The sequence below is a fragment of the Mobula birostris genome, chromosome 5 (genome assembly GCF_030028105.1).
Source record: "Mobula birostris isolate sMobBir1 chromosome 5, sMobBir1.hap1, whole genome shotgun sequence".
Taxonomy (NCBI): domain Eukaryota; kingdom Metazoa; phylum Chordata; class Chondrichthyes; order Myliobatiformes; family Myliobatidae; genus Mobula; species Mobula birostris.
The window spans coordinates 33160565-33182777 of NC_092374.1; the positions used below are offsets into that span (position 1 = coordinate 33160565).

Below are 22213 nucleotides of genomic sequence, written 5' to 3' on the forward strand. Positions count from 1 at the left end.
TTTAATGTAACTATTTTTTTTCTCTCTCTGATCATACATACATTCCCTTTGTGGATTTATCTGTTATTAGTGGAGGTCGGGTCTGAGGACGTGATTGTTTAATTTGTTCAAGTCTACTATTTACCTAGTTAGCCCATTGCTTTGCTTTGTAGGTTAGTTGCATGGTAGGTTTTTTCCTGGGTTCTTTTTTCTCGTTTTATTGGTATATATGGAAAATTAGTATACAACTATATTACCTTGTTATTTTATAACTAACTTACGTCGTTTGCATTGTTTTTTTTGTATTAATATTACTTGTATATTTATATCTTAACAATGTATTGGTTGCTATATGTTTTACCTTTTGTGTACTAATTCAATAAAAAGATTTAAAAAGATATTGGTGAGGCCCAGTCTGGAGTATTTTGTGTAGTTCTGCTCACCTACCTACAGGAAAGATTGCAATAAGATTGAAAGAGTACAATAGCATTTAGAAGGATGTTGCTGGGATTTGAGAACCTCGGTTATAGGGAAAGGTTGAATCGGTTAGGAATTTATTCCCCAGAGCATTGGAAATGAGAGATTTGATCAAGGTATACAAATTTATGAAGGGTATCGATGGGGTAAGTGCAAGCAAGCTCTTTCCACAGAGGTTCGGTGAGTCATAGGTTAAGGGTGAAAGGTGATATATTTAAGGGAAACCTGAGGGAGACCTTCTTCACTCAGAGGGTGGTGAGAATGTGGAATGAGTTGCTAGCAGATGCAGGTTCACTTTCAACACGAGTGAAATTTGGATAGGTACATGGATAGAGAAGTATGGAAGGTGATGGTTCAGGTGCAGGTCGATGGGACTAGGCAGAATAACAGTTTGAAATGGACTGTAGTGCACAATGACTCTACAGTCATATAAGCTGTGAGAACTTGGAAAAACATGGTCACATACAGGAGGCCCCTTTGGAGTGCAGACTATGAAATCAGTGAAGCAACCAATTATTTTTACTAATCTTGTTCAGTTCCTTTGTTTGGGCAGGGCCTTGCCTCTGGTGGAGATTAGGCGTCTTTTTAAAATTTCGTCCTAGTTCCTATTTAGTTGTTCTGCACGCCCCAAATCACACTGCACAACTGACAGGGCAGGAGGAAGATCTGAAAACTGAGTGAAATGAGTGAAATGAGTGACTGGGAATTGCAACAGGATAGTCGGAACATAACCTGAGTTTGGTCAGGTTGGAGGAATAACATCTTATATTCCATCTGGGTAGCCTCCAACCTGATGGCATGAACATCGACTTCTCTAACTTCCGCTAGTGCCCCACCTCCCCCTAGTACCCCATCCGTTATTTATTTTTATACATACATTCTTTCTCTCACTCTTCTTTTTCTCCCTCTGTTCCTCTGACTATACCCCTTGCCCATCCTCCGTTTTCCCCCCCTTCCCGTCTTTCTCCCCGGACCTCCTGTCCCATGATCCTCTCATATCCCCTTTGCCAATCACCTGTCCAGCTCTTGGCTCCATCCCTCCCCCTCCTGTCTTCTCCTATCATTTTGGATCTCCCCCTCCCACTCCCACTTTCAAATCTCTTACTAACTCTTCCTTCAGTTAGTCCTGACGAAGGGTCTCGGCCTGAAACGTCGACTGAAACTCTTCCTAGAGATGCTGCCTGGCCTGCTGTGTTTACCAGCAACTTTCATATGTGTTGCTTGAATTTCCAGCATCTGCAGAATTCCTGTTGTTAGAGTGAAATTGTTCTTTTTGTGCTTCACTGCTGTGGCTACTTACTCAGTCAGTGGATTCTCATTTTCCATAGCTTGGTCATCAAAGTGAATGACTGTCCCATCTTCAGACAGCTGCATACTTGGAGGGACTGTTTCTTTGTTCAGATGAAAGCGAGTACCTATTCAATGACAAATAATTTTAAAACAAGGTTTTATTCTCTATAACATTCAACACATAAATATAGGCCAAAGGGAATTGGGTGAAACTCCCGAACATCCACACATCTCTTTTGCCAGCTTCAAATCTGGTCATGAGCTATAGGCAACAAATTACAGCTCCTCATCCTTAGCACGATGCAAGGTCTCTGTGTGTATTTCATTGTCAATCATTCCATATCCCTAGTTATGTATCCAGACATTACCCCAGGGTTCTCAGAAAAGGGAAAGGACAAGTCCAAATTCAATTTCCTGGTTTCATGGTTTTTTTTTTAAACTTTTGACTTTCAATACAATGTAATACGATTTTGAATTTCTATTCTGTCCTCTGTTGTGAATTAATCCTTAATTCCAGTTGCATTAAATGTGTTCACCCTCTTCCTGCTTCTAATGATATATTTGGTTAAAATTTAGAGGTTACAGTTCAATTTCTTTGCCGATAAAGCTCTCAAACCACATTTACCATGCCCATGTATATTAACGATCAATACAATCTACCCTCTCTATCGAGCAAATTCTCCTTAAGCAGGTCTAAGTCAATGCAGAAGATAGAACACAGAAAAGTACCGCACAATACAGACCCTTCAGCCCAAGATGTTGTGCCAACCTTTTAGCCTACTTCAAGATCAATCAACCCCTTCCATCCCATATAGCCCTCTATTTTTTTTTCCCATACATTGCCTACCTAAGGGTCCCTTAAATGTCCCTAATATATCTGCCACTACCACCACTCCTGCCTTTGCATTCCACGCATTTAACATTCTCTATGTATAAGGCTTACCTGTGACATCTCCCCTATATTTTCCTCTAATCACCTTAAAATCATCCCCTCCTGTATTAGCCATTGCCACCCTGGGAAAAAGGCACTGCCAGTCCACACTATCTATGCCTCTTATCATCTTATATACTTTTATCAAGTCACCTCTCATCCTCCATCATTCCAAAGAGAAAAGCCCTCGCACGCTCAAACTTTTCTCATTAGACATGTTTTCTACTCAAGTCAGCATCCTGGTAAATCTCCTCTGCACTCTCTCTGCAGCTTCTACATCCTAACTAATGAAGGACAACACAGCATATATCTTCTTAACCAGCCTATCAACTTGAATGGCAATTTTGAGGGAATGATGGACATGGGACCCAAGATCCCTCTGTTCCTGCACACTGCTACGGATCTTGGCATTAACCTTGTTCTCTGCCTTCAAGTTTGCCCTTACAAAGTTATCACTTCACATTTTTCCAGATTGAACTCAATTTGCCAATTCTCAGTCCAGCATGGCATCCTATCAATATCCTGTTGTAACCAAGACAACCTTCTATATAATCCATAGCACCACCAACCTTAGTGTCATCTGCAAACTTACCAAGCCACCTTTCCACTTTCTCACCCAAGTCATTTATAAAAACCACAAAGAGCAGGGGTCCAAAAACAGGTCACCATGGACCACCACTAGTCATAGACCTCCAGGCAGAATACACTCCATCTATTACTACCCCATGCCTTCTATGGGAAAGCGATTTCTGAATCAATGCAGCCAGGTTTCCCTGAATCTCGAGCCTCCTGACTTTCTGAATGAGTCTATTGTTAAGGAGTATTTTGGAGTCATGTGAATGCAGACTTTAATTCGAACAAGAACCAGTCTTCAGCTCTTAATGTGGATTGTAAATTGTAAGCAACAAATCGAAGTTAAAACCACACCTCTGCACTATACATGGAGCACAGGCTGGCCCATAGACTAGGAGATAAGGCTTGTCAAATGGTGACCATGAAATGCTTGCATATGTATCAGGCAAATATTAAGACAATAGGGTTGTGTTAATTGGCCTGCATCAAACATTGCTAAATTATTTGCACCATTGTGACTTGAGTTCAAACTGGAAGATCAGGCTGGGTTCCTCCAGCATTTTGTGTGTGTTGCTCGGATTTCCAACATCTGCAGATTTTCTTTTGTTTGAGGTCAGATTGACGTTGTCACTTAGCATTTCAAACATGGTCACAGGTATTGTTGCAATCAATAGCTAATTTATTCTTTTGTGTGCTCAGAGAGTCAGACTGCACAGACACTAATCTTGAGCATCTAGCTCTTGATCCTCAGAGGTTTTTAGAATATCTCTGTCAATTAGTTTGTCCCAGCACGGGTGTTTGAACATTCCAAGGTGTCTCCCACTCTAGCTATGAAAATCAAAGGAAGCATTGTCAAGCTAAAATATCAAAGTGAATGATATCATTGTAACTATTGAAATTGTATTGAATCACCTGCTGTTAATCTTTGATTTTAAGGGTATAAAAATGTGATTTTTTTTGGGCTTGTGAGACTCTACCAGGAGGATCTCCAGAAGAAAGCCTGTTTGCCGTGATGAACAGAGACTTGTGTGTCAACAGCTTCAGTGTTTCTCCGATCACAGTCACAACATGGAGAGCCTTGCAGAAAGCCTTACTAAAATCCATATACACTACATCCACTGCTCTACCTTCATCAATTTGTTTTGTCACGTCCTCAAAGAAATCAAATCAGGTTCATGAGGCTCATTTAGTTCAAAGCTACTCTGATCTTCGGTTGCATTTCATTGACTGTTTTATTGCATTTCTTCCTTCCAGGCTAGAAAATATTCTAATCTCAACAATTTTTGTTTCAAATAATTACTTAAATTAGACGAAGAAAAACTGATAGATATCGAGCATTTCATTTTCAAATATTGTAACAATACAACTCCTACTTTTAGTGGAAATCAGTGCTGGTTTGCTTGTGTCACTGCATCCAAGATTGTTCACAGCTTTAACAAAGAACAGGAAGTTCTCAAGTGGTGGCAAGCTGACTGTCTGCTCACATCCTCGGATTCTTGCCATAGACCTGAAAGGAAAAAATAAAAGGTTGGAACTGAAATTGGAGTTGAAATTGGTTTTTTATTGTCACATGTGCCGCTGAGATTCAGAAAAGCTCGTCTTGCATTCTGTTCATACAGAACAATTCATTGCATGATGTTGAAGGGTCTCGACTCTTTATTCCTTTTCATAAATGCCACTTAACCTGCTGAGTTCCTCCAGCATTTTGTGTGACTGACTCATCATACAGTGAATTCAGATTGAACAAAGTAAAATAACTATGCAGAATAAAGTGCAACCGTTACAGAGGGGGTGCAGCGCAGGTAAGCAATAAAGAACAAGGTCATACGAGGTAGATCCTATCATACTAAGGAACATCTAATAGTCTTATAATAGTGGGGTAGAAACTATCAAAAGTAACTAATGGAAGTCATAATCTTGCAGCTAAGACGACTTTCTAGCTTCCTTATTATTTTAAGTCATGGAATGTGTAGATTGCTGTCAACGTCTGCATTTACCATCTGTGCTTGTATCCTATTTCAGAGGGCAGCTAAGAGTCGAACACAGTGCGGTGGGTCTGGGATCAGATCAGTGCACAATCACAGATTTACTTCCCCACTGCACAATTTATGACATTCTGACATCTTTGTAGTCACCAGTACCGATTTCTTCAACCAGTCATGTTGCTATTAAGAGATTTGAAGGCATATCCGCTGATTATTGGTCTGCACAAGCCTATACTACCTTATCTCTACAGGCATTAAATAACTCATCTGATGAAATAACAGACAATGAATTCTGGGCCCTTGATTATAATTAGCAAAACAGACGTCAAATGTTGCTTTCAGCTTCAAAAACACCTTACTTACGTGTTAGGATTAGTTGGTGAGGCTTTTCTCAGAATTCAAGAGACTCAAGTCTAACTCAGGATATGAGCATGCAGCGTAATCTAAACATACATCATAATACTAAGAGGGAGAAGCAATGCAAAGGGTGATGGCGAGGGGGCAGAGAAGGGGATGGAAAAGGGTGATGGCGAGGGGGCAGAGAAGGGGATGGAAAAGGGTGATGGTGAGGGGGCAGAGAAGGGGATGGAAAAGGGTGATGTCGAGGGGGCAGAGAAGGGGATGGAAAAGGGTGATGGCGAGGGGGCAGAGAAGGGGATGGAAAAGGTTGGGGGCGAGGGGGCAGAGAAGGGGATGGAACAGGGTGATGGCGAGGGGGCAGAGAAGGGGATGGAAAATGGTGAGGGCAAGGGGGCAGAGAAGGGGATGGAACAGGGTGATGGTGAGGGGGCAGAGAAGGGGTTGGAAAAGGGTGATGGCGAGGGGGCAGAGAAGGGGATGGAAAAGGGTGATGGCGAGGAGGCAGAGAAGGGGATGGAACAGGGTGATGGCGAGGGGGCAGAGAAGGGGATGGAAAAGGGTGAGGGCGAGGGGGCAGAGAAGGGGATGGAAAAGGGTGAGTTCAAGGGGGCAGAGAAGGGGTTGGAAAAGGGTGATGGCAAGGGGGCAGGGAAGGGGATGGAAAAGCGTGATGGCAAGGGGGCACGGAAGGGGATGGAAAAGGGTGAGGGCGAGGGGGCAGAGAAGGGGATGGAACAGGGTGAGGTTGAGGGGGCAGAGTAGGGGATGGAAAAGGGTGATGGCGAGGGGGCAGAGAAGGGGTGGAAAAGGGTGAGGGTGAGGTGGCAGAGAAGGGGATGGAAAAGGGTGAGTTCAAGGGGGCAGAGAAGGGGATGGAAAAGGTTGAGGGCGAGGGGGCAGAGAAGGGGATGGAAAAGGGTGAGGGCGAGGGGGCAGAGAAGGGGATGGAAAAGGGTGATGGCGAGGTGGCAGAGAAGGGGATGGAAAAGGGTGATGGCGAGGGGGCAGAGGAGGGGATGGAAAAGGGTGAGTTCGAGGGGGCAGAGGAGGGGATGGAAAAGGGTGAGTTCGAGGGGGCAGAGAAGGGGATGGAAAAGGGTGAGGGCGAGGAGGCAGAGAAGGGGATGGAAAAGGGTGAGGGCGAAGGGGCAGAGAAGGGGATGGAAAAGGGTGATGGCGAGGGAGCAGAGAAGGGGATGGAAAAGGGTGATGGCGAGGGGGCAGAGAAGGGGATGGAGAGGAGGCAAATTATGACCCTTTTACTTCTTTCTTCTGATCTACAGAGATCATGGTAGCCCTTTTTTTTAAAAAACAGTGCTTGTGCACTTTGTCCATATCAGTACTTTCAACTGCTTGACGTTCCAGAACTAGAAAAGTACCCAATGCTGCTCCTTGGTTGGCAGATTTCAGAGATCATGAACCAGCTTTACAAGTCTTCCAAGCTTAGCAGCTTTATAAAGCTGAATCAATTTGTTCTGTTCACTGTGTGATTTTAATATCCATCTGACGATGGAATACCATCCAAATCATAGGGCCAACAAGTGACAAAGGCAAATTCTGGGAGGCCACATCAGATGCATAATCTCGGTGAAACAGGGCCGTGGACCATATGTGTATGTAACATAGAAACATAGAAAACTTACAGCACAATACAGGCCCTCCGGCCTGCAAAGTTGTGCCAAACATGTCCCCACCTTAGAAATTATGAGTGTTACCCATAGCCCTCTATTTTTCTAAGCTCCATGTACCTATCCAAAAGCCTCCTATCGTAGCTGCCTCCACCACCGTTGCTGGCAGCCCATTCCACGCACTCACCACTCTGCATAAAAAACTTACCCCTGACATCTCCTCTGTACCTATTCCCAAGCAGCTTAAACCTGTGCCCTCTTATGGCAACCACTTCAGCCCTGGGAAAAAGCCTCTGACTATCCACATGATCGATGCCTCGCATCAACTTATACACCTCTATCAGGTCATCTCTCATCCTCTGTCGCTCCAAGGAGAAAAGGCCGAGTTCACTCAACCTGTTTTCATAAGGCATACTCTCCAATCCAGGCAACATCCTTGTAAATCTCCTCTGCATCCTTTCTGTGGTTTCCACATCCTTCCTGTAGTGAAGCAACCAGAAATGAGCACAGTACTCCAAGTGGGGTCTGACCAGGGTCCTATATATCTGCAACATTACCTCTCGGCTCCTAAATTCAATTCCACGATTGATGAAGGCCAATACACCATATGCCTTCTTCTTAACCACAGAGTCAACCTGCGCAGCTGCTTTGAGCATCCTATGGACTCGGACCCCAAGTATGGGTATGGAGTAGCATAGGGGGAAGAGGGAAAAATGGCCAAGGAAGGAAGGAAGGAAAGTGACAGGAAAGTGAGGGTCAAAAGGGGATCTACGAGGGGTAATTGATAAGTTCGTGGCCTAAGGTAGAAGGAGATGAGTTATACAGCTCTCGTTACATGCACGTGCAGTTCAACTCTTTGGGTGACTATGCAGAAAGTTTGAAGTTAATAACTCATCTCCTTCCACCTTAGGCCATGAACTTATCAATCACCCCTGCTGTGGACCACTTTCTGGAGGTCCAAGACACTGACTTCTACAAAGAAGGATCCGTATGCTGGACTAAGTGTGTAAATGTAGGAGGGGACTATGTTGAAAAATAAATGTGCTAGGTATTATAAAATTGACTCCTTCTACCTTAGGCCACGAACTTATCAATCACTCCTCGTATAACGAGTTTCATAAATGATGAGAGAGAAAGGCAGATTTGGGGACACAGGAGATGGATAAAAGAAGAGTTACACATACAGTACAAAATGCTGGAGGAAATCAGCAGGTCAGGCAGCATCTATTGGAAATGAATAAACAGTCGACGTTTCAGGCCGAATCCTTTCATCATGAAGGAAGGGCGCTGGCTCCTACCTCCCTAAGGCTGGTTTACCCCTCAGCATGGGGCAACTCTGCCCAGGATGGTAAGAACACAGCGCCAGAGGCACATAGGGTCAGGGAATATTGTTGAGATGATGACCAATGTTGGAAGGTTTATTCAGACCAGAGAATCAAAGCTGAGGAAACTGCTGGCGAGGTCATTTTGCTTCATCATTGGCAATGCTTTATGTCCAGTGAAACATGGTCTTTCTTTACCTGTATCAGGTGTACTCTTTATCCTACAGTCTGCTCTGACTACACTGGTACCATGAAAACCTGGAAATGTGGAACCTATAGAGCATAAGATCTGTTGCAGCTGATGAAATACTTCATATTTGTATTTGCTTTTTTAAAAATTAGTAGATAAGTTGTTTTAGAAAATAGCAGCTGAATAAGACGACTTCTCGACCAGGAGTCAAACTGACCTGAACTTTGATTTTTGATGATAGTTTTGTTTGTGAAACTCAAGGATGAAGAAGTCAATAGTATCGAGATCTCCAGACGTCCAGCGGATAGTGGCACTGTCCCAGCACACAGTACAATCCTCAGCATTAATCATAGGTGCCGCTGGAACTGCGCAAGAGACAAGTCACAATATAATTATGCAGCTTCATCTCCTGACTGTACGATGGCCACTTACTACTTTGTAAAAGAAAATCCTCAGTACGTGGAGAGCATGCTTTTCACCACCATCACCATGGACAAAACATAACGCTATCAGGCTGGGCCAATTTCATTACAAGCATCACATAATATCACACCCCATTCCACAGATTGAAAGTTTAATTTCGGGCTAATGCTAAGTTTTAAGTTTTCCTTATGGGACATGGGTATCAGCAGCAGATAAACAATAAATATTCACGACTAATTCCCTGGAAAGGTGAAGACTGAACCAATAAAGCCCCAGTGAGGAAGCTTCTCCCACATAGTTGCTCATTCTATTGATGTGTTCTATTTTTAATTATGATTTGTTACAACCATTTCAGAGGGTAGCTAAGAGTCGGCTGCATTGTTCTGATCCACATAGTTGGACTAAGAGAAGCAGATTTCCTTAACCACTGGCCATCAACAAAACAGATAGGTTTTCCTGTACAGTCACTACAGTTGCCAAGGGCGATACCGGCCTTTACAAAAAAATATCCAGATTACTTCATAAACTGATTTTATAGTCAGAGTTACACAACACAGAAACAGACCCATTGGGCCCACAACGACCTAAAGCATTAATTTCTTTATATTCTCCTCACATTCCTATTGACTCCCCAGATTCGACCACTCACTGCCATGTTTACAAAATTTACAGTGGCCAATTAACCAATCAACCTGCCAGCTTCTGGGATGTGGGAGGAAACTAGAGGAAACCCACGCAGCTGAATTTGCTGCTAGGCAGTGAAGATTGGTATTTACTACGTATTGCTAGTTTTGACAGCAATGCGGAAGAGAAAAAATAAAACATTTTATGTTAACCCTTGATGGAATGTTTGTAACAGATATGACACTCCTTCTTGTTAAGGGATCTTGTTAAGGAGTAGACAACTGGATGAAACACTTGATGAAGGTGACCACGTGACATGTGATAGTACAAATCAGCCCCTGCATAAATGCAGGGCCAGATTGGAAGACCAAAAAAAAGACAAGGAACAGCAACTCTATAAGTGACTGCAGCTCAGGCATCACTGGTAGAAAGAGGGAAATATAGACTTAATGTATCTGCATAATGACCTCTCATTAGAAATTGCACTGGTGAAATATCATTCATGCGAAACACTAACTGTTAATTATCTTTCTTCAAAGTTAACTGCTTCACTCTCCATTAAGTGGTATTCGATCGGGAGCATATTTTCAGCATGTTCTCTTTTTATTTCAACACTGTAGGGTTTTGCCTTGGTCTTTCTGTGAACAACTAAGTTTGAAGCTTTTTAGAAAGAGACAATGATGGTCTCATGGGTGATTGAATATCCAGTGGACTGCGCACAGAACTGGTTATGGGTTTATGTTAGAAGTTCTTTGTCAAGGCTGTCTTCATATATGGAACAAATTTATGATTTCTATGGTTTAAACACTTCAGGAGAGAGCATCACTTCTTGTGAGACATGATATAAAACCATTCTTCGCCAATTAAATGTCTCTTTTTTTAAAAAAAAGAGATTAGCACCTTCAGAAAGGGCAGTGAGTATCTTGAGCCCAATACACTCCTCTCATTTGAAAGAGTGTGGATCAAAATCAAATATCAGTGCTCAACGGCTCTGAATTTTCTGCAAAATAAATATATCAGTTTGAAATCTATTGACAATTAATGTTAAACAGGTGACAGTGACCTGCCAAAGAGATGTAATATAAACAGCATACTTAATGCAGGTAAAATGTTTCAAGATCTTTTCTTTTCTAACCTCCATTGGTTCCGCTACCTAGCAATATGCACGCTGACAGTGTCAGGCTCCAGCTACCGTTTTGACAGAGTGTCCCTTTAATACAACTGGGGACCTGCAGTTAGCTGGAAGGAAGCAGCAGCTTAACGTAGCAGTAACAGCGGTGCAAGCACTCGAGTTGAGTGCAACATCCTCCTAAGGGGTTGCATTCTCCCTTAATGAAGAATACCCGTGCATGACTTTGATTAATGTGGGGAGGTTGATGCACGCGGTCCTTGAAAGAGCGGGGTCAGGGCCCAGTGGCACGGATTGCAAGATGACTGGGGCTGCTGCAGCCTTGCTCTGCCTTCACTCCTGTTGTGATGCGTTATCATCCTTCACCAGCTCCACTGCTTATTTGGAGGTCTTACTTGGATTGCTTTTTATGCAGAAATTCCCCCTTGACCCTACCAGGAGCTATGTGCCAGATGGCTGAACACTAGACACCATCACTCTCGGGATCTCAGGAACACAGAATCGTCTCCACCACCACAAGGTGAAGATCCTCAGAGAAGAAGATGCCACCAGCATCCCTCTGTTCCTCAGTCTTAGCTGAGTAGCTGCAGGTGACGTTATTTCCAAGTAAAAAAACTCATTGATTTGGTAATGGATCAGACACTTAATTTAAATTAGCAAAAACCAAAAATATGCAATTATGTGTGTACTTCTCAGCAGATGATAATTGTTTGTGAGGTAAATCATTCAAGTCGTACAGAAATTGATTCAGTAGTCAATAGAGCAAAAAGCAGACATTAGCTCAGTAATTTAGTTAGTCTCACAGATTAACCAGAGACTTATTTCAAATTTGTTTGTCAAGGGTTATGGGAGCAAGTTGGCAAAATTCTGCTTCAAGGTGAACTGGTGAACTGTCCTCGTAGAGGTAATTCAAGATTGAAAGTAAAATATCTTAAGAAACAGGAAGTCTCAGTCACATCAGAATTTTTTTAAAAACTAGCTTTCTTTGCTCAACAGCACAGGGAGGCACAGTAGCATAGTGGTTAGCACAGTACCAGCAACCCAGGCTCAAGTCCTGCTGCTGTCTGAAAGGAGTTTGCACGTTCCCCCTGTGACTATGTGGGCTCTGTCTGGGAGCTCCAGTTCCCTCCCACGTTGCAAAGGTGTATGAGTTGGTATGTTAATTTGTCACACGTGTATAATTGGGTGGCATGTGCTCATTGGGCTGGAAGAGCCTGTTACTGTGCTGTATGTCTTTAAATAAACTCCTCAGGATACAGATGATTTGATGTGTTTCATTTTACACAATCTCCTTTGCTGTTCTGAGAGCCTCAGCAATGTCAGATTGTGATCCAGTCACAGGGGTGAGTGATATAAGAGAAATATGATCCCATTTGGATCAAATCCGTTCTCACCTGATATACACGTGTAGTAAAGGCCATCGTATAGTGTTCTGGACTGGAGACCTGACCATTGGAGTCCTCGCTATACCAAACAGGCAACTGCCATCTATTGTAAACACGGGAAAATCTGCAGAAGCTGTAAATGCAAACAGCACACAACGCTGGAGGAACTCAGCAGGCCAGGCAGCATCCATATAAAAGAGTAAAACAGTGGACGTTTTGGACCGAGAAACCTCAACTGTTTACTCTTTTCCACAGATGCCGCCTGGCCTGCTGAGTTCCTCCAGCATTTGTGTGTGCTCCCATTTATTGTAGCTAATCCACCACTCAGCTGAGTAAACTACTCTTTGAATGAGCTTATTGAACAGCAAAGTGGGAAATCAACTCATGGTAGCATTTACATGGAACTTCTAGCTAAAAGGTAAAACATATTATCACCATGTAGAATATTTTTCAGCCACACCACTTGAGCATACTCACCAGTTTGAATCATCACTTTCTCACTAGGCAGACTGCACCCAGCAAAGTTCACTGCCATCACCCAAACTAGATAACGCCTGCTTGGCTCCAGATTGTCCAGAACACAATAACTTTCCTTCACTGCCATTTTATATTCTTCAGCAGTACTCCCTTTAAGAAAAAAGTGAGAAAGTTGTATTGCAGCTTCATAAAATTCTGGGGAACTGCATTACAGAATGATGTGGAGGGTATACAGAGGGTGCAGAAAAGGTTTACCAGGTTGCTGCCTAGATTAGAGAGTATGTGATACAAGGCTGGACAAACTAGGTTTCTTTTCTCTGGAATGATGGAGACTGATGGAAGATATGATAGAAGTTGATACAATTATGAGCGGTATCGATAGGGTTGAAATACTGCAGGTCTACCCCATCAGCGAGTTGCTTGTTGGTGGAGGAGCTGGACTTGCAGACCGTGCTGCTGCCTGCTACAGAAAGGTGTCAGAGTCAGTGCGAAAGTGGTGTGTGGTCTAACAGCGAGTGAATGTCTTGGATGCCTTTTTCACAATCGTAAAATTCTGGTGGACATTGGTAATATAAAATGCTGAGTGAATGGTTCACTGGTTAATCGGTGTGGCAGCTGCGTAGCCTCGGTTGTAGCGAGGTCTAAGCATCGTGCCGCGGGCTCGCCTGTCGCAGCAGTCCACGAGGCTAAATGCTGGAGGCGGTGTGGAGTGTATGTTGTACTGGGGGCTGTCCCCCAGTGTTCGCTCGGTAGGACACAAACTGGATTGCATGTGTGCATATGTTTGTCTGGGGACTGCTGAGAACCGCTTGCTCCTGTCAACAACACCCCATGCTCCATCAATTCACAGAACAAGGCTTTTTCCCAGGACCAAAATGGCGAACGTGAGAGGGCACATTTTTAAGGTCCTTGGAAGTAGCTACAGAGGAGATGTCAGGGGTAAGTTTTTTTATGCAGAGAGTGGTGAGTGCATGGAATGGGCTGCCAGCGATGGTGATGGAGGAAGACACGATAGGATCTTTTAAGAGACTCCTGGGTGGGTACATGGAGCTTAGAAAAATAGAGAGCTATTGGTAACCCTGGGTAATTTCTAAAGTAAGTACATGTTCAGTACAGTATTGTGGGCCAAAGGGCCTGTATTGTGCTCTAGGTTTTCTGTGTTTATGTGTTTCTATGTCACTCAGGGACTTGGGTGACAAATATTCTTTGAGACTGTATGTTTACTGCTATCTTTACTGCTGTTTACTGTTTGTTTACTGCTATCACAGTACGTGCTATATGTGTCTTGTGCCGTGTATGAATGCTGGGACTGTGGTTCGCACCTTGGCCCAAGAGGAATGCAACTTCATCTGGCTGTGTTTTTTTTTGGTATCCCTGCATGGTTGAATGATAATTAAACTTGAACTTGAAAGTCTAATACTAGAGGATATGTATTTGAGGTGAGAACAGGAAGGTTCAAAGGAGATGTGTGGGGGAGGTTTATTTGCACATAGAGAGTAGTGGCTGACAGGAATGGATTGCTGGGCTGGTGGTAGAAACAGATATGACAGAGGGGATTATGCAGAGAATGGACGCATATGGACCACGTGCAGGCAGAAGGGGCGGAATGGCCTTATTCTCTTTCCATGTCTTATAGCTCAGATCACATCTATGGCCAGAGAGATAGATAAATGATAATCTTACTGGAGCTTCTGATGTAAAGTCAAAGCTTGAAATGTTTGTCTTTTCTCTCTTTCTATAGACGTTAATTGACCTATTGAGAATTCCTAGCATCTTCTCTATTTATTTCCGATTTTCATCTTCCAGTGTATCTCACTTTAGTTTGTGAGGCTCAGGAGATGAAATAGATAATTAAACAAAGATATTCATGCCTCTCAAAGTCCAACCCTACGTTCCTTTCGTGAAAGGTGGGAACTGGTAAGGCCGGCCAACAGGGCTCTGGTGAAGCTGTATAGGTCAGTGCCCTGTAACAGTGGATGCAATGGATTGCAGAAGTGTTGGTGAACTCCAGCATTGACCAACTCAACTTAACCATCAACCACCTACGTCAACCATTTGAATTATTTCCAATACCATCAACTTCCGAGGAAGATGGAGACGGGAGGTCATCAATGGCCTATGCTCCACTGGGAGCTAAAGACCCAAGTAGGACTTTATTATTAATAAGGTACACCGTACATTATTGCAATTATTTAGTCATTTCTGTTATATATATATATATTAAAGCTCACTGACGTATTGAAATCAGATCAAAAATGGACAGTGATCAATGTGGGCCCTTACCGCTTAGTTCTCGGCTTCCCTCAGAATGCTCCACGCAGTACACCTGGAAATAATCAATGACGTCTTCCTCTGCAACTGTCCAATAGACGGTTATTGTTGTGCTGGTTGCTGTATTTGGCTCCTGAGGTACAACTGTTGGAGAGTGGGGAACTGAAAAAAAAATAAAATTCTGTGAGACAAATCAAAAATTTTATACGCTGAAAAATATACTCATTCTTTTAAGTGTTATTGGCATTCCTCTGTCATGAAATACTTTTCTTCCTCAGCCAGCATAGACTTGTAGGGCCAAATTGCCTCCCACATCATGAGAAAATAAGGAAATTTGAATTCCAGAAGGGAACATGTGATTGTAGTGATGCACATGATTATAAAAAGAAACTTTAGTTGATCCCTTAAGGATAAGAGAGGAAACACGGACTGTAAGTCCTATGAGTTGAAGTAAGTCTTACACAGTTCTTGGAAGGGATGAAATAATGACTAATGGCCCCATGAGAACTCCCATCTTCTGAATGGCACACATTGGATTGCTATTGGTTGAAGTGTTACTTTGCAGAGAATTGGCAAAGTATTACTTTATGATCAAGGCCCTCATATTAGTGGGGAGAAAGAAACACTCCGAGAAAGCTGGAAATAATGGAAAGCTTTGAAAAGGTTCCTCAAGTGAGCGCTGAAGGAGACAGCCTTCTTGGTGAGTCAACAGCTCCAAGCTTGAAGCAGCTGTTGGGAAACTTACCCGACCCCTCTCTTCCACTGGCCAAATGCCACTAAATTTGCGCTCTGCCACTGACAGCAGCACTGGACTTTCACTTAGACATTTTAAAGGATGTACGCTGAATGATATACTTTTAAACTTAAAGGCAAAAATAGAATTAATTAGCTGACGCCTGATATTTTGATCCATCCCTTTAAAAACTCATCCACCCAAGGAATGCAGGAGAAAAGGGAGGTTCTAGGATGTCACCCTTTTCTTGCCAGTGCTTTGGAAAGTAGCTAAGATGGACCACAAACACAATACGAAGTCACACAAACTCTGAACACTCTGGAGGTCAGGTACTTGAGGTCACTAATCCCATTCTGGCTACAGCCATATGTTGATCAAGGATTAATTTTATTTGCCATATACATTCATTATTTCAAGGTTCAAGAAGATTCAAGATTGCTTAATGTCATGCTCTATACACAAGTGTAAAGGAGAATAAAACAATTGTTATTCTGGCTCTGATGCAACAAAAAAAATATAAGATAAAGAACACAATCAACTTTGCCTCCACCTTCCACACTGCCCCCAGATTCACTTGGTCCATTTCTGACACCTCTCTCCCTTTTCTCAATCTCTCTGTCTCCATCTCTGGAGATAAACTGTCTACTGACTTCTTTTATAAGCCTACCGATTCCCATGGCTATCTTGACTATACTTCTTCTCACCCTGTCTCCTATAAAAATGCAATTCCCTTATCTCAGTGCCTTTGTCTCTGCCACATCTGTTCCCAGGATGAGACTTTCCTTTCCAGGACATCAGACACATCCCCCTTCTTCAAAGAATGGGGTTTCACTTCATTGATGCTGCCCTCACCTGCATCTCCTCCAGTTCCTGCATTCACTCCTTCTTCCTGCCACCTTATCATGGATAGAGTTGTGCTTTGTCCTCACCTACCATACCATAAGCCTTCACATCCAACATATCCTTCTCTGCAATTTCCAACATCTTCAACAGGATCCTACCATATGTTTACCTCACCAGTCACAAATGGTGGTCAACCATTTTTATTCCTATCTCCATTCCTGTTCTGACATGTCAGTGCACGGGCTTCTCTTCCACCACAATGAGGCCACTCTCAGGGTGGAGGAGCAACACCTCATATTCCCTCTGGGTAACCTTCAACCTGATGGTATGAACATCAATTTCTCCTTTTGATAATATTTTTTTCTTTTCCCCTCTCCCTTCCCTCTTCTTCCATTCCCCATTCTGGCCTATTACCTCTTCTCCTTTCTGCCCACCTCCTATCCCTTTCTAGCTTGTCCTCCTTCCCCTCCTTCGCCCTTGTTATTCTGGCCTCTTCCCCCTTCCTTTCCAGTCCTGACCAGGGGTCTTGGCCCGAAACATTGATTGTTCATTCATTTCCATAGATGCTCTCTGACCTGCTGTGTTCCTCCAACATCTTGTGTGTGTTGCAAAGAGCACAACACAGTAATAAAAAAAATGCAATAAAGTACTCAAAAATAGCTTATACACATAGATTGATTGTATGTCCATAAAATGATGATAGGAGTGTCTGTGCATAAGATGACCGACAGGAAATGATAACGTAGTGGTGGTTGGGGTGTGGTGGGTTAGTGGGTGGAGGCGTCGATCAACCTTACTACTTGGAGAAAGTAACTGTTGTTGAGTCTGGAGGTCCTGGTGTGGATGCTACATAGCCTCCACCCTGGTGCAGACATCCCACCTCTCCCGGAAGTTCCGGGAGTCTCCCGCATATTAATAGTGGCTCCCTGATGCCCGCAAATTATATACAATGTCCTGGAAATTGAATTTTTTGAGAGTGAGCGTGAGAGAATGTGCGAGAGAGAGTGAGCGCAAAAGCAAGAAAGCAAAGAAAGCAAGCGAGAGAGCGCGTGCGCGAGACAGCGCGAGAAAGCAAGCACGAGAGTGAGAAAGCAAGCGCGAGAGAGAGCGAGAGCAAGAGCGAGAGAGCAAGCGCGAGTGAGAGTGACCACGAGAGAGACAGCGCGCGTGAGAAAGCAAGCACGAGAGAGGGAGGACGAGCAAGCAAGCGCGAGCAGCGAGAGCAAGAGCGAGAAAGCAAGCACAAGTGAAACGAGCGAGAGAGTGCACGCGATAGAGAGCGAGAGAGTTCCAAAAAAAGTCAGAGTGGCAGTGTTCCAAAAAAAAACGTACGTCACCCCAGACTACACTGAAGTGTACCCCTGCCTAATAGGGGTCAAAATAATGACAGTGTTGCTCGCTGCACTGTTTGCAACAGTGACTTTTCTATTGCCCATGGTGGATTAAGACTGTAAAAGACATGTTGAGGTGAGTTTAACAGGTGTCATTCGTTCATTAGCATAGCTAACGTTATTTAAACTAGCTGGCCAGCTGCTAACGAGCTACTCTATTGCAGACATCCCACCTCTCCCGGAAGTCTGCCACAAATTGATGGTGCTACCTCCCTGAAATGAGTTTTTGTAGAGTGGGATGTCTGCTAATGGGTGTGGGACAATCAGAACATGAGAGGGGTGGGTGAGAACCTTCATTATGTTGCTGGCCTTTTTCAGGCACCTTTCTGTATATATGTCTGTGATAGCCGGTAGGCTGGTGCCTGCCTGGGCAGTTTCAATGACCCGTTGTAGAGCCTTCCTGTGTGCAGCAGAGCTCTTTCCGTACCACGCAGTGATGCAGCATACTAGGATGCTCTCCGCTGCCCATCTGTAGATGTTTGTTAAGGATATATATCCCTTACATGCATGAATTATTTTACAAACATTGCGGGTTTTAAAAAAATATATTCATTTACGGGATGTGGGCATCGCCAGCTAAGCCAGCATTTATCGGCCATCCCTAGTTGCCCTTGAGAACGTGGTGATGGGCTGCCTTCTTGAACCGCTGCCCCCCCTGAGGTGTAGGTACACCCACAGTGTTGTTGGGGAGGGAATTCCATGATTCTGATCCAGCGACAATGAAGGAATAGCAAACAACAGGAATTCTGCAGGTGCTGGAAATTGAAGCAACACACATCAAAGTCGCTGGTGAACGCAGCAGGCCAGGCAGCATCTCTAGGAAGAGGTACAGTCGACGTTTCAGGCCGAGACCCTTCGTCAGGACCTTCATCATAAATATACGATGATATGTGTAATCATAATCATTGTTTGAACTTTGTTAAGAATGATGTCATGAGATAGACTGTTGCAATATTGTACATACTATTTTTCAGAGTCTGTTGAGAATATGATTACAGTATAACTAACTGTAGAACAAGAAGTACCCAAATATTCAACACGGGCAATCAGGATTAATGCCACTGTGAGATTGTACCTGGTGAGCCAATCATTTATATAAAACAAATGCAGAAAAATAGAAGGGAAACCCCTTAAGTATGTAAGCAGAGCTCAAGATGAGTCAGCAAAGATGACTTGGACTCTGTACAACAGAAATCTCAGTAAATATTACAGAAAACAAGAGATGTTTTCAATTTACCTTGGAAGACCGGATATATCCCTTCAACAATAAAATTACAGAAGGTACAGAAGAAGCTGCTGAAGAATAGAATTTAGTGATCCTCGAGCAAAAGAAAGCCAAGCTATTAATGGAAGTGGGATTGGATACAGGTGCAAAACCAGCTAGCTCATTGGAACCATAAAATGCAGCTTTGTAGCATCCAAGACATCTTCAAGGAGCGGTGCCTCAGAAAGGCGATGTCTATTATTAGGGATCCCCATCACCTAGGCCATGCCCTCTTCTCATTGCTACCATCAGGAAGGAGGTACAGAAGCCTGAAGGCACACACTCAGTGATTCAGAAACAGCTTCTTCCCCTCTGCCTTCTGATTTCTTAATGGACATTGAACACATTTCTGTTTTTGCACTATTTTTAACTATATATATATATATATATATATATATATATATATATATATATATACACACACTGATTTATTTATAATCTCTATATTATCATGGATTGCATTGTACTGCTGCTGCTAAGTTAACAAATTTCACAACACATGCTGGTGATATTACATCTGATTCTGATGCTGATCATTTGCCAGCAGAAGCAATCAAGATTGCATTATGAGTCTGAGAGATCTAACAATATTGTGATTTTAGAACATTGTTGGATCAAGTGTTTGTGAGAAAGGTTAATGTGTTGGCCAGCTTTTCAGTTCATCTGACCTTATCTTCAAGGGAGTGAGCAGGATAGACACTGAAACGGAGATGGTGCTGAAACGTGGGCAAGTTCCAGTCAGCTCAAGGTGCAGATGTATGGATATTGCACAAAGGCACAGAGATGGTTATGACAAACACTGCGTTATTAGAGCACTATTCCCATGCTTACGTCATATCAATATACTTTAATTAATGCATTAATGTTGGCATATTTATATCACTACTTTCCAGGGGGAAAAACATAGTAATGCTACTGGCCTAGTGAAAATCCACTGCTTGCCTTTTTTTGAATCACATCCCCAGTTATTAATTTTCCCACTCTATCAGCATCCTCAAACCGTCAATGAAACTTGCTTCTAAATGGAGAAATATCTCTATGCTAATGAGATTAAGCAGCCAATAAAGCTTAATAGCAGTACCAGGTAAATTTTTCAAGGACTCAAATCCAGATCTTGAAGATTTGACAGCAAGGTCTTCCAAGGAGGAACACCAACTTGGCTTCAAATCCAGAGAAATTGCAGTCTCCAAAGCAGAAATCACTCTGTAAATAGACATTGATTTATCAGTTATTCTATTTCCTTTTGAATAACAGTAGCAAATTAATTATTAAAAGTAGGTGATTATTGGAATGTTTGTATAACTCTTGAGTAATTACTTCGCTACTCCCTCCCACTCACAATGCAGAATGGGCAAAAGGTCACTGAACTGAACCAAAACACTTTCTTGCTCCACAGCTGCTGCCTAAACCATTGAACATTTTCATGGATTCTGTTATCACCCACGAATATCATATTTTGTTTCATCAACAGTTTTCTTAACATTTAAAGACTATAATTATCTGAGAACCTGTCATATTCCAACACATAAAGCAACTCTAATGACAGTGAATTATTTTGGAAATTAAACCATTCAGAACTATTTGAAGGAATTTAGTCATAATTTTGTAATAATCAATCTAAAAAAATCATAGATTGATAGGGACACATAGAGTGGAGATATATAGAGAGAATGTTTCCTATAGCGGCGAGTCTAGAACCAAAGGGCACAGAATCAGAATCTCTGTAGAAGAACGGTGAGGATGAATTTCTTTAGCCAGTAATTTCTCCCGAATTAGTTTCAGGACTGGGGAGCAAATTCAGGGTCGCCTCTTTGAAAATGTTCTGCAAAACAACAATATACTCTATAAACCTTGCCTATCTGAAAAGAACTTAAAAAACATGACTCGCCATACCCACTGAAATACAATATGCTTACTATCTGACCATGAGAGCATTCTGCTGCCCATTTTAAGTGTGCTTTGACTTTTACTGGCATTTTAATATTGCACCCTGTTCTGAGTAATGACTAGATATTATTCAGGAGAGAGTCAAGAGGTTTATTCACTCTGAAAAGCATGAATTGTGTGGGAATTTCTGGAGGAACATGGGATCTTTTGCCTAAACACATTAAATTCGAAGGCTGGTCTTGTAGTGTTGTGGAAAGCTGTTAGAGGAACAGAACAGGTATATCTTTACTGTTACAAACAAAACAATGGGACATGTAAAACTACTAACTTATTTAATGACAAACAGGCAGAAATGATTCCTCATATGGTGAACAGTAAGAGCAATAGATTACCAGGAAGGGTAATAGAGACAAAATATTGAAGTGGGAGTTTCCATGGTTTTCCCAATGAGGAATCTGATGGGAAAAAGGGTGTTCATCGTTTGCAAATATTATGGGGATTTTCTAATTTATTAAGGTCATAATGGGAAATACTTTAGCTTCCCTTTTATTTAAGTCAATACAAAAACGATAATCACATAGAACTTTCTGACAGTGCCTCTATCAACTTAAAGATCTTCCAGCTACTGCCAGTCTAGTTAGAGGAGCCAAAAGCCTAAGTAATTGTTTCAAAATGTAATACCAAGTGTTTGAAAAGATTGGAGTAAAAAGGGGAAAAAAAAAGTCGATAGCTGTTGGGCACATCTGAGAACCCAAGTCTGCTGAAGAGTATAGGTGTTGGGAGGAAGAATAATTAGATTGCAGAGTTCAGTTTATTTCAGTGCTTCGTTAATGAAAATTGATTTCCCAGAGTCGAGCGGATAAATGACCGATTTTGTGTTGAGAATTTGGTATTCCCTATATGAGTCATGCTAGAGCATGGCACGCTTCCCAATGTCATTAATCCTTGTGCGACAGCGTATTTTAGCACCACTGTATCTTAGTTGTTTTTATTATGCACACATGTCATCAGCCAATCAGAAACCCACCAGGTTCTCCTAAGGTTGCAGCTG

General features: G+C 42.6%; 1 protein-coding gene across 4 annotated transcripts in view; it reads right to left on the reverse strand.

The window, feature by feature from the left end:
• Positions 1 to 22213, reverse strand: part of LOC140197613 (cardiomyopathy-associated protein 5-like) — a 110237-nt gene that overhangs the window by 22288 nt on the left and 65736 nt on the right. The window contains exons 6-11 of one of the 4 annotated variants that reach the window (XM_072257823.1): positions 20357 to 20478; positions 15057 to 15206; positions 12774 to 12923; positions 8953 to 9100; positions 4624 to 4757; positions 1757 to 1871 (exon numbers count right to left, since the gene is read on the reverse strand). In XM_072257823.1, the coding sequence (XP_072113924.1) occupies positions 1757 to 1871; positions 4624 to 4757; positions 8953 to 9100; positions 12774 to 12923; positions 15057 to 15206; positions 20357 to 20478 (819 nt within the window). Of the gene's footprint in view, positions 1 to 1756; positions 1872 to 4623; positions 4758 to 8952; positions 9101 to 12773; positions 12924 to 15056; positions 15207 to 20356; positions 20479 to 22213 lie in introns of those variants that run through there. The other 3 variants (XR_011885974.1, XM_072257824.1, XM_072257825.1) reach the window with 3 other exon arrangements.